The 13392-nt window shown below is 45.2% G+C and overlaps 1 protein-coding gene across 1 annotated transcript in view; it reads right to left on the minus strand.

Annotated features, from left to right (window-relative positions):
* Nucleotides 1-3230: 3230 nt before the first annotated feature.
* Nucleotides 3231-13392, minus strand: part of LOC139578157 (switch-associated protein 70-like) — a 28329-nt gene continuing 18167 nt past the window's right edge. The window contains exons 8-12 of the mRNA XM_071405414.1: nt 10795-10902; nt 7066-7232; nt 4881-5079; nt 4458-4554; nt 3231-4265 (exon numbers count right to left, since the gene is read on the minus strand). Coding sequence (XP_071261515.1) covers nt 4147-4265; nt 4458-4554; nt 4881-5079; nt 7066-7232; nt 10795-10902 — 690 coding nt within the window. The 3' untranslated portion in view covers nt 3231-4146. The remainder of the gene's footprint in view (nt 4266-4457; nt 4555-4880; nt 5080-7065; nt 7233-10794; nt 10903-13392) is intronic.

Here is a 13392-nt window from a genome sequence, read left to right on the forward strand (position 1 = left end):
GTGCCCAAGAAAGCGAGGGTAACTTGCCTAAATGACTACCGCCCCGTAGCACTCATGTTGGTAGTCATGAAGTGCTTTGAAAGGCTGGTCATGGCTCACATCAACACCATCATCCCTGAAACCCTTGACCCACTCCAATTCGCATACCGCCTCAACAGATCCACAGATGACGCAATCTCAATCGCACTCCACACTGCCCTTTCCCACCTGAACGAAAGGAACATCTATGTGAGAATGCTGTTCATTGACTAGAGCTCAGCGTTCAACACCATAGTGCTCACAAAGCTCATCACTAAGCTAAGGACCCTGGGACTAAACACCTACCTCTGCAACTGGATCCTGGACTTCCTGATGGGCCACCCCCAGGTGGTAAAGGTAGGCAACAACACATCTGCCACAACACAGAGCCCCTCAGGGGTTCGTGCTTTGTTCCCTCCTGTACTCCCTGTTCACCTGTGACTGCGTGGCCAAGCACGACTCCAACACCATCATTAAGTTTGCTGACGACAACAATGAGACAGCCTATAGGGAGGAGGTCACACTGCCTGGACAACAACCTCTCCCTCAATGTGAGCAAGACAAAGGAGCTGATCGTGGGCTACAGGAAAAGGAGGGCCGAACAGGTCCCCAATTAACATCGACGGGCTGTAGTGGAGCGGGTCGAGAGTTTCAAGTTCCTTGGTATCCACATCACCAACAAACTATCATGGTCCAAACACACCAAGACAGTCCTGAAGAGGGCACAACAACACCTTTTCCCCCTCAGGATACTGAAAAGATTTGGCATGGGTCCCCAGATCCTCAAAAAGTTCTACAGCTGCACCATCAAGAGAATCCTGACCGGTTGCATCACCGCCTGGTATGACACCTGCTCGGCATCTCATCGTAAGGCGCTACAGAGGGTAGTGCGTATGGCCCAGTACATCACTGGGGCCAAGCTTCCTGCCATCCAGGGCCTATATAATAGGCGGTGTCAGAGGAACGCCCGAAAAAATTGTCAAAAACTCCAGTCACCCAAGTCATGGACTGTTCTCTCTGCTATCGCACGGCAAGCTGCACCGGTACACCAAGTCTAGGTCCCAAAGGCTTCTTAACAGCTTCTAACCCCAAGCCATAAGAATGCTGAACAATTAATGAAATGGTCATCCAGACTATTTATACTGACCCCCCCCCCCCCCCCGGCACATGTGACAAATAACATTTGATTTGATGGAGTAAGACAGTGTATACCCATCTATTTGCATATCCTACGCTCCAAACAGCCAGAGCAGGTCCAGAGAGACTCAAGGCTCCTTAACTTGGAGTACCCCTTCAAAGCAAATACCTGAAATTCCTTCGTCTTTTCAAATTGTCTGTATTTGCAGGCTTTTTCCACCCCTGCGTATCTTGCTCTGCAGATACACAAGTTCACACACAGACCCCCAATGGATTCCATCTTTGTGGCTACACTGAGACACGCTCTCTCTCTCACACACACACACACACCCCGATAGATTCCAGATCAGAGGGGGAATTTATTGCATTCTCTGTTTCGCATCACGTCCCTGGAATGTGGTACTCAGGCTACAGGCCTCATAACCCCCGAGCTGATGAATTTGAGGAGGTTTAAGGAGGCATGATGGGATGCAGACTCCGCTGGGGGTGGAGGGGGGAAGGAGGGGGTTTGACGGAGCGCTTCCGGAGTGGTGCTTGGCGTTAATGACAAGCTGCCCTGTTGCTTAAAGCAGTGTTAGTACAGCTGTGGTGTGTGTGAAGCGCATCTGGAGCAAATCTTTAGGTTTTGTTCCTGACTGCCCCCTCGCTCTTTTCACTCAAGCAAATGAACAACGATTGCACGATATGCAAGGCAGACAGGGTGAATTAAATAGTTCATTAGGGGGATCTATTGTGGGGAACAGATTAGCTTGATTGTCTTTTGAGAGTTTGGGATGTTTAGAGTTTACACCTGTTTAGAGTTTATTCTTCCCTCCATCTCTTTGTTTTTTCACTTGACCTGCTGCCTCTTTGCAGCCAAAGAATAAGTTGCGTCGCCACTTACTAGAAAAAAAAGAGGCCCTTCGGGATCTTCTAGTCCAGAGATTTTGGCCAGAAAAGCTATGAAAATGATATTTATTTAAAATATGAAAGAATGTTAAAGTTTTTCAGCAGATAAATACTAAACAATGCAGATAATATTGGTTTACACAGGCAGCCCAATTCTGATCTTTTGACCAATCAGTTTAGCTCTTTCTACAATAATTGGGCAAAAGATCAGAACTGGGCTGCCTGTGTAAACGTAGGCGTAAGGAGAAGACAAGAATCTATTTTATTTTGGAAAGCGGTGGGTTTGGGCAGTGTAGTAATGGAAATAGGGCCCCGAAACATCACTGAAGACACACATGTGCGCATGCACACACATACAGTTGACAGCATAACAGGTTGTATTCATGACATAGTTTACTTTATTTAATGTTGTAGGGATCAGCAACTAGATTCAGTTCCGGTTAAATTTTTTCTTTAGCGGATGGTCGGAGGGCCGGAACATAATTACAGATAAATTGTAGACTGTAAATTGACCGCAAGAAGCCCAAACATATCTAATATTTGACTAAAACAATTTCAAAACTTGCTTACATTTGTATACTATCATGTATCTATTATGCATGGGAATACTTGGGAACAGATTTCCAAAATTACAATCACTTGGAGCTGATTATTATTATTTTTTTACAGTCTTTTATGTCCAACCATAATTTTTTAAATTATAATTGGAAAAAACATTTTTTTGCTCAAAACTTGGGAGGCCAAATAAAAGCCTGCGGGCCACCAGCTGGGGTACCCTTTTGTAGATGACGACCAACGATGTATAGCCTTGCCTTTTCTGGAACTATAGTGCCCCCTGGAGGACATCCTCTCAAACAACCATACTAATCCCGTTGTATCGCTGGCAGCGTCATATCAACTGCAGAGACTGGGTTCTTATGTCTATCAGTGGAGGCTGCTGAGGGGAGGACAGCTCATAATAATGTCTGGAACGGAGCGAATGTAATGACATCAAACGCATGGAAACCATGAGTTTGATACCATTCCACTCCAACCATTATCACGAGCGTGTCCTCCCCAATTAAGCTGCCACCAACCTCTTGTGATGTCTATTGTGTTCTGTTATGAACAATGTTAAATTATATATCAATAATCAGTTGATAGAGAACAAATGTGTAACTACTTGCAACAATTGCACAAAACTACTGTTTAAGAATGATGTAATGTTTTATTACAGGGTTCTTTCTTAAGCGATTTACATACATGAAAGAATAGAAAATAGCAAAAGTTCAACAACAACTCCATATCCCCCATGATGATGGTTCTGGCACCGGGGTACAAAGCCCTGTATTTTTGCTAGCAACAATGCTTCAAGGGTAATGTTGCAAAATGCCCTGTTTCTTACAGTATGTGTACACAAAAATGACATGAAATACTGGGAGCAGTACAGTATGACGGCTAGTTATTGAGATAAGCTCTGGACATTTGATTTTCATGAATTGTCATTCCATGATGTTATCATAGAGTTTTGTTCATACTTACATGGGCTATTTAAGTGCTATAAATTCTATCACTTTGACAATGAAACCAAAAACAGTCCTCCTAAAACTATGCAAGCTGTAGTTTTAACATTTAAAAATGACAAACAACTGTGAAATCTTAGGAAAAATTGAAATAGGCCAAAACACGCGCCAAAACATTTTGATAAAAACGACTCCACCTTCCCCACAGACATTTAATTATTAGTGTAAAGTGTGCAGTTCCTTTATTCCTTCATATGAAAGCAATTTTAATCTGGCTGTTCATTTCCCTCTAAGGCTCTCCAGGTAGTATCAAGATCTGTGCTGCACCTGCTCTGAACTAGGTTGTGTTCATTAGGGGACGCAATAGAAAACCTTTCAAAACGCTTTGCAACGGAAAATAAAAATGAGCCTTTTGTATTGGACAGGTCCAGGTAGTCCCTCGACATTTTCTAACCCTGGTTTCTGTGTAAAAACAAGCCTGCCTTTCCTGTTTTCTTTTGAGTTGGTCAACGAATGCTGAAGACGCAACTTGGCACACTGAGGGCAACATTGCATCATTGTTCCAGCAACCATGAGTGTGTTGAATGTGGGAATGGGGGCTCTACTGGTTCTCGGCGGCTTGGTTCTTTCTCTCCTGCCAGTCTTTCTGCCGCAAGCTCAGTTCTGCCTCAGTGAAGGACGCTGGGCCCCAGTTAGTGATTTTCTGAGGCCCCTTCGAACCTGAGAAAACAAAATCAGAAAGTTCACTCACATCAGTGCGGACAAAGGAAAGTAAATGAGGAAAGGAAGCCACTTTAGATTATTGAGATGCACCCAGAGAGGGTGAACAAAAAAACAACACAACAGAGGGAAGAATGAAGAGAGAGTATTGATAAAAGGAGGAAAGCGTACAGTAATATAGTGTTGTGTTACCTGGTTGAACGAGGCGGACTAATCCCTCATGGTGGGCCACTTTATGTTTCCAGGTCCTGGTGTTATTTGCTGCATCCTCCAGTTTCTGCACTACCTCCTGTGACAAACAAAGAAAATACGATATCAGTTGTTTTTTTGATAGTGAAACAGGACAATCCATGGCTCATCTGTAGAACTCTACTGCCACCTACAATTGTCATCTGGTACTATTTGCTTCACAAGGCACCCACCGTTCTAGCACCCCCTACATGTATAAGTAGGTATTGTTCTAGCACCACAACTCAAGCATCCCTGTTCCAGCAGAACAAAATTAGTCCTACTCCTGAACTGAAAATAATTGAGAATCTTTGTTCAAAGTACATTTTAGTCCAGAAATAAGCCGTGAATCTTTGTCCTGGAAACCGTCCCTAAAACATGTCTCACCTGGTACTGCTCCAGTGCCCCCTGCCTCTCTTTCTCTAGCTGCTCCAGCTGCAGCATGGCGGCCTGCAGGGCATTCTCCTTGGCCGTTCCCTCCTTCCGCAGCTCCTGCTTCTCCACCTCTGTCTCAGAGATGGCCCTCTGCTGGTGGAGGTGGATCTGTTCCAGCTCAGCCCGCTTGACAGCCTCCTCCTCTAGTAACCTGGAGAGACGTACTTTAGGTACAGGGAACAGCCTCCTCTAGTAACCTGGAGAGACGTACATTAAGTACAGGGAACAGCCTCCTCCTCTAGTAACCTGGAGAGACGTACTTTAGGTACAGGGAACAGCCTCCTCTAGTAACCTGGAGAAACGTACATTAAGTACAGGGAACAGCCTCCTCCTCTAGTAACCTGGAGAGACGTACTTTAGGTACAGGGAACAGCCTCCTCTAGTAACCTGGAGAGACGTACTTTAGGTACAGGGAACAGCCTCCTCTAGTAACCTGGAGAGACGTACATTAAGTACAGGGAACAGCCTCCTCCTCTAGTAACCTGGAGAGACGTACTTTAGGTACAGGGAACAGCCTCCTCCTCTAGTAACCTGGAGAGACGTACTTTAGGTACAGGGAACAGCCTCCTCCTCTAGTAACCTGAAGAGACGTACTTTAGGTACAGGGAACAGCCTCCTCCTCTAGTAACCTGGAGAGACGTACTTTAGGTACAGGGAACAGCCTCCTCTAGTAACCTGGAGAGACGTACTTTAGGTACAGGGAACAGCCTCCTCTAGTAACCTGGAGAGACGTACATTAAGTACAGGGAACAGCCTCCTCCTCTAGTAACCTGGAGAGACGTACTTTAGGTACAGGGAACAGCCTCCTCTAGTAACCTGGAGAGACGTACTTTAGGTACAGGGAACAGCCTCCTCTAGTAACCTGGAGAGACGTACTTTAGGTACAGGGAACAGCCTCCTCCTCTAGTAACCTGGAGAGACGTACATTAAGTACAGGGAACAGCCTCCTCTAGTAACCTGGAGAGACGTACTTTAGGTACAGGGAACAGCCTCCTCTAGTAACCTGGAGAGACGTACATTAAGTACAGGGAACAGCCTCCTCCTCTAGTAACCTGGAGAGACGTACTTTAGGTACAGGGAACAGCCTCCTCTAGTAACCTGGAGAGACGTACTTTAGGTACAGGGAACAGCCTCCTCTAGTAACCTGGAGAGACGTACTTTAGGTACAGGGAACAGCCTCCTCCTCTAGTAACCTGGAGAGACGTACATTAAGTACAGGGAACAGCCTCCTCTAGTAACCTGGAGAGACGTACTTTAGGTACAGGGAACAGCCTCCTCTAGTAACCTGGAGAGACGTACTTTAGGTACAGGGAACAGCCTCCTCCTCTAGTAACCTGGAGAGACGTACATTAAGTACAGGGAACAGCCTCCTCTAGTAACCTGGAGAGACGTACATTAAGGACAGGGAACAGCCTCCTCCTCTAGTAACCTGGAGAGACGTACATTAAGTACAGGGAACAGCCTCCTCTAGTAACCTGGAGAGACGTACTTTAGGTACAGGGAACAGCCTCCTCTAGTAACCTCGAGAGACGTACTTTAGGTACAGGGAACAGCCTCCTCCTCTAGTAACCTGGAGAGACGTACATTAAGTACAGGGAACAGCCTCCTCTAGTAACCTGGAGAGACGTACTTTAGGTACAGGGAACAGCCTCCTCCTCTAGTAACCTGGAGAGACGTACTTTAGGTACAGGGAACAGTTAGTTCAGAATGTGTAATATACAAACAAAAGGGATATGTTGATCAAAACAATTATATTGCATACATATCCATCCTGGGGGTATACACACAAACATACAAATTCCCATTGAGAACACAATGTGAAAAGTGCTGAGCCCAGAGAAGCACAAATGTCAGCACAGAGGAAGGAAGGGTTTCTGGATGGGAGGGACTGTTGCCTATGTCTATGTAGGAAACATGTAGATGCCTTGGTGTGTCTGTGTGGCCCCCTTGTGTCTCAGTGTATCCACAGAAATGGAATTGTGTGTGTGTGTGTGTGTGTCACCCTCTTCCACATTGACTCACTCCACTTGGCAGACAATTACAGTGACTCTAGTCAGAGAGACAATCAAGTCCAGGGATCAAGAGTGTGCATGTGTGCCTATATGCCCGCTTATGTGTCTGTGTGTTGAGCACCGACCGGGCCTGGAGCCTGCGGACCGTCTCCTCGTCCTGCCTGGCACGTTTCTCGTCCTCCAGGGCGTCCTCCAGGCGGTGGTACATGTCCTCCAGCTCATGGACGCGCTGCAGGTACTGCTCCAGCTCACTGGACTTCTGAGCCACCTGCTCCTCCATCTCCTGTCGCACCTGAAGACCAGCGACAAGACAATGTAGAAAGAGCACCACAGTTCACCTGAAGACCAGCGACAAGACAATGTAGAAAGAGCACCACAGTCCACCTGAAGACCAGCGACAAGACAATGTAGAAAGAGCACCACAGTCCACCTGAAGACCAGCGACAAGACAATGTAGAAAGAGCACCACAGTCCACATGAAGACCAGCGACAAGACAATGTAGAAAGAGAACCGCAGTTCACCTGAGGACCAGCGACAAGACAATGTAGAAAGAGCACCACAGTCCACATGAAGACCAGCGACAAGACAATGTAGAAAGAGCACCACAGTTCACCTGAGGACCAGCGACAAGACAATGTAGAAAGAGCACCACAGTCCACCTGAAGACCAGCGACAAGACAATGTAGAAAGAGAACCGCAGTCCACCTGAAGACCAGCGACAAGACAATGTAGAAAGAGCACCACAGTCCACATGAAGACCAGCGACAAGACAATGTAGAAAGAGCACCACAGTCCACATGAAGACCAGCGACAAGACAATGTAGAAAGAGCACCACAGTCCACATGAAGACCAGCGACAAGACAATGTAGAAAGAGAACTGCAGTCCACATGAAGACCAGCGACAAGACAATGTAGAAAGAGCACCACAGTCCACATGAAGACCAGCGACAAACAATGTAGAAAGAGAACCGCAGTCCACCTGAAGACCAGCGACAAGACAATGTAGAAAGAGCACTACAGTTCTGTAAAACTAAATCTATTGGCGCTCTTGGACCTGAGGAGTCAGTGGTTAGTAGATTATAGCACTGATAGAAGGGGTTGGTTGGTTAGCAACAAAACCAACGCGTGCACAACTATGGAGAAAAACAGACGGAGTTGGCTTAAGACTGTTGACAACAGGAAAAGTATATTTCGTCTCCAAATGTTTCTTGAAAACATACATTTGCACAATGAGCACTTGTTGTCTCTCAAATATGTTGTTACAGTTTGTTAGCTAGCTAGTGAATCCGTCAAAACAAGACATGGTATCAATAACGAGATACATTATGTGACCAAAAGTATGTGGACACCTGCTCGTCAAACATTTCATTTCAAAATCATTTGCTGCTATAACAGCCTCCACTCTTCTGGAAAGGCTTTCCACTAGATGTTAGAACATGGCTGCGGGGACATGCTTCCATTCAGCCACAGGTGCATTAGTGAGGTTGGGCACTGATGTTAGGCAATTAGGCCTAGCTTGCAGTCAGCTTTCCAATTCATCCCAAAGGTGTTCAATAGAGTTGAGGTCAGGGCTCTGTGCAGGCCAGTCAAGTTCTTCCACACCGATCTCAACAAACCATTTCTGTATGGACCTCACTTTGTGCATGGGGACATTGTCATGCTGAAACAGGAAAGGGCCTTCCCCAAATTGTTGCCACAAAGTTAGAAGTAAAGAATCGTCTAGAATGTCTTTGTATGCTGTAGCTTTAAGATTTCCCTCCACTGGATCTAAGGAGCCTAGCCCGAACCATGAAAAACATCCCCAGATCATTATCCCTCCTCCACCAAACTTTACAGTTGGCACTATGCATTGGGGCAGGTAGCGTTCTCCTGGCATCCACCAAACCCAGATTCGTCTGTCAGACTGCCAGATGGTGGAGAGTGATTGATCACTCCAGAGAACGCATTTCCACTGCTCCAGTGTCCAATGGCAGTGAGCTTTACAGCACTCCAGCCGACGCTTAGCATTGCGAATGGTGATTTTAGGTTTGTGTGCGGCTGCTCAGCCATGGAAACCCATTTCATGAAGCTCCCGACGAACAGTTATTGTGCTGACGTTGCATTCCAGAGGATAGTTTGGAACTTGGTAGTGAGTGTTGCAACCGAGGACGGATGATTTTTACGCACTTTAACACTCAGCGGTCCTGTTCTGTGAGCTTGAGTGGCCTACCACTTCGAAGCTGAGCCGTTGTCGATCCTAGACGTTCCCACTTCACAATAAGAGCACTTACAGTTGTCCGGGGCAGTTTTAGCAGGGCAGAAATTTGCTTAACTAAATTGTTGTAAAGGTGGCATTCTATGACAGTGCCACGTTGAAAGTCACTGAGCTCTTCAGTAACGCCATTCTTCTGCCAATGTTTGTCTATGGAGATTGCGAGGATGTGTGCTCAATTTTATACTCCTGTCAGCAACAGGTGTGGCTGAAATAGCCCGAATCCGCTAATTTGAAGGGGTGTCCACACACTTTTGTTTATATAGTGTGAAACGGGCTGAAACGAGCCACCTACGTTTCCACACATGGCAGCTTCTTGTCCTTGTTGCCAGCTATTTGACCATTCATTGATGCACGTTGTCAGCCAAGCAGTCTATTTAACTCACTTATTGAATCTAATATGGCTGAACTATCCCTTTAATATAACTAAATTTAACCCATTGCATCTTCTCTTTCATATATTTATTGGAGACCCATTGTCTCTTATAACCACTCATTTGATTTTATATCCTATGCCCACTAACTTCCTACCATTCAGTCCTACCCTTCAGGCTATGAAAATGAATTATGTGATGATTGGAAACACTTGCCATCGCTAATGCCAATCTGTAAACCTTCCGTTCTTTTTTTTTCTACATATAACAAAGAAAAGAGGAAACAACCCTTCTGGATACTTCCTGAAACAGAGCAGACATTGGCCTGAGATAATGAAATAATGTAACCTTATTGATGGCAGTCCTATGAACGGAAGATGACATTTATAAAGTGTGTCAGTAGGATGTGTGGAATAAATGTCAAAGGTTATGAGCTTAGGGGTATAGATGGGAGGATGAAAGAACTAGAATGTTGCAATCATTTTCATGGAGCCAAGAATTTACTGAATAAATTAAGAGAACCTGCTGAACAAGCTGAATCAGTGGTTAGGGACAACTTCTACCTACTCCTTGAAGTCTCACATGGTGCAGGACAACTTCTACCTACTCCTTGAAGTCTCACATGGTGCAGGACAACTTCTACCTACTCCTTGAAGTCTCACATGGTGCAGGACAACTTCTACCTACTCCTTGAAGTATCACATGGTGCAGGACAACTTCTACCTACTCCTTGAAGTATCACATGGTGCAGGACAACTTCTACCTACTCCTTGAAGTCTCACATGGTGCAGGACAACTTCTACCTACTCCTTGAAGTCTCACATGGTGCAGGACAACTTCTACCTACTCCTTGAAGTCTCACATGGTGCAGGACAACTTCTACCTACTCCTTGAAGTCTCACATGGTGCAGGACAACTTCTACCTACTCCTTGAAGTCTCACATGGTGCAGGACAACTTCTACCTACTCCTTGAAGTCTCACATGGTGCAAGACAACTTCTACCTACTCCTTGAAGTCTCACATGGTGCAGGACAACTTCTACCTACTCTGTAATTCTGAAGTAGCCAGTGTAAGGTAAAATTTGCCAACTAAAAGTGTGAGGGGCAATTTTGTTAAAGTCAATTAAGTAGCCGGCCACATAAGGGGAAGTAGTCAGTGGTGAGTGTAGTTTAAAATACAAACATATTCTCCTTTGACCGCTAAATTGTGAGTAGCTAGGTAGGTACCATTTTCTCCCTCTCCAGGTCCATCCTGTAGCGATCCTGTTGTTCAGTCTGGGTCTGCAGGCGTTTCCTCTCCTCCTCCGCCGCGTTGGCCGCCACCTCCTCTAGTTCCTGACCAATAGCAGAGGAGACAGTCGTTACATAATTGACGACAGATACACAATCTTCTCTCTGTCAAAGTTGATTGTGTTTCTGAATTTAAAAATCACTTCCTGAATTGAAAATTAAATCTATCCAGTGCAATGCATTAACTAAATTCTTAACCTAATGGATATGCGGCTTTGTAAACAAAACTATCTGAAAAGCTCCTAAAGATGAATTGCAAGCGCAGCACTGGCATCTGACTTGGCGTCATCGCAGCACAAAAAAAATACGTATTGTAAAGATTTCCCAATGTCATCTTGTGCTGACAAAGCATAGAAAGTAATATATCTTAGTGAGTTGTATCATCTTTTTCTTTGTAAATGAGCTATTTTTACTAAACTTTTTTTAGGGGCATTATTTAGTTGGTACATCCATTATTGGAGTTGTAAATTAATTATATGTACACAGTGACTATTGAAAAAAAAAAAATACTTAGATGCCTAATGAGCTTAGTTCTACTGTAACACCCCCATCAGAACCCAAAATCTAAGTTTGTTTTACTCCATTGTTTGTAAACAATGTAAATCAACATTGTGTGCAGACTCAAAACATGGTTAAAACCATCATTTTGATCTCACAGATGGTCAGTCCCTGCATCCATAGCTCTGTCTATGAATTTGAGAGTGGTTACATTTCTAGAGCCCCATAGCTCAGGTGTTTGCCAACACAGTGGCAGGGTCATTTTGTTATTGTTTGAACTGCAGATTTCCCCTTGGTTGTTAAATAAGATACATGTATGTTTGAGGAATTTTAATTATGAGATTTCTGTTGTTTAAATTTGGCGCACTGCACTTTCACTGGCTGTTGTCATATCATCCCGTTAACGGGATTGCAGCCATAAGAAGTTTTAATAGGTGATTCATCTAACATTTGACTCTTTCCATGCAGCTGTGACTTGTCATTTGACCTTTCTCGTTCGTTACTCACTCACCATGGCAGGTTAGTGTGAAGTGACCAGCCAATCACAGTGGCTATTGTGTACACGTGAATCCAAGGTCAAAAAGGTTTAAATGGGGTTGTACCCTCAATCTCCAGTCCTGTGTGTATCAGAGAGTACGAGAGACGGGGACTTGTTGCACCTCAATGGGAGAATGTCTGAACATTCATTGTACCGCTACTCCTCGATGCATAATGAATGAACAACAAAAGAGAGATTGTTTCCTCGGGAAATCCAATGAATGTCCACGGCTACACTATATGTGTTACATTGGACAATAAAGTTGTATTGTTGTATTGCAAGTCTCGTGTGAGTTTGTCCAAATGAATTGTCAAGGGTCTCATCTATAAGAGCTCAGCTACAATGGGTATTGAGGACAAGCACTGGTATTGGAATGTACAGCACAATCTCTCTACCAATCTCTACAGCGTGAACAAAACGTTTTTTTGTTAGAACTATAAGAGTGAAATGCAATGACCACATAAGACAACATTTATGAATGTTATTTCACTCATAACTGCCTTGTTAGTATAATCAGCTCAATAGGAGAATATTGTCACTATGTATTCCATGTTTGTTTGCTGATGAGTGAAACGAGGAAACATTTAATTTAAGTGACATTTCATCCGTAATTAGAGACCCAACTGAGCAGCGATAATTGGATTTAAACTGTCAAACTGCATCAGAAGGCCAGATTAAAGAACTTAAATCAGGATTAAGAGGTACTGTACAATTTAATCACGATTAACAGAGGTACTGTAGCTGGAAAAACGAGTTAAATAGAAGTGACAGCGCAAGACAGGGTAAGTTGAGCTGCGGGACAGGGTAAGTTGAGCTGCGGGACAGGATAAGTTGAGCTGCGGGACAGGATAAGTTGAGCTGCGGGACAGGGGTGAGCTGAGCTGCGGGACAGGGGTGAGCTGAGCTGAGGGACAGGGGTGAGCTGAGCTGAGGGACAGGGGTGAGCTGAGCTGCGGGACAGGGTAAGTTGAGCTGCGGGACAGGATAAGTTGAGCTGCGGGACAGGATAAGTTGAGCTGCGGGACAGGGGTGAGCTGAGCTGCGGGACAGGGGTGAGCTGAGCTGAGGGACAGGGGTGAGCTGAGCTGAGGGACAGGGGTGAGCTGAGCTGAGGGACAGGGGTGAGCTGAGCTGAGGGACAGGGGTGAGCTGAGCTGAGGGACAGGGGTGAGCTGAGCTGAGGGACAGGGGTGAGCTGAGCTGAGGGACAGGGGTGAGCTGAGCTGAGGGACAGGGGTGAGCTGAGCTGAGGGACAGGGGTGAGCTGAGCTGAGGGACAGGGGTGAGCTGAGCTGAGGGACAGGGGTGAGCTGAACTGAGGGACAGGGTAAGTTACCACTTCCTTTTAAAACCATGTCTAGCTTTATTTCCCAAACACAATTCTACCTAATCACAACTGCTTTCTTGTCTTTTAATCATTTTAAGCATCTTTTAACACAGGCTTAACACCTAACAAACACGTTGTACTTTTTAGTCGCTGGGATATGAGGTAACAGGGT

Source organism: Salvelinus alpinus, chromosome 6 (assembly GCF_045679555.1).
Source record: "Salvelinus alpinus chromosome 6, SLU_Salpinus.1, whole genome shotgun sequence".
Lineage (NCBI taxonomy): Eukaryota > Metazoa > Chordata > Actinopteri > Salmoniformes > Salmonidae > Salvelinus > Salvelinus alpinus.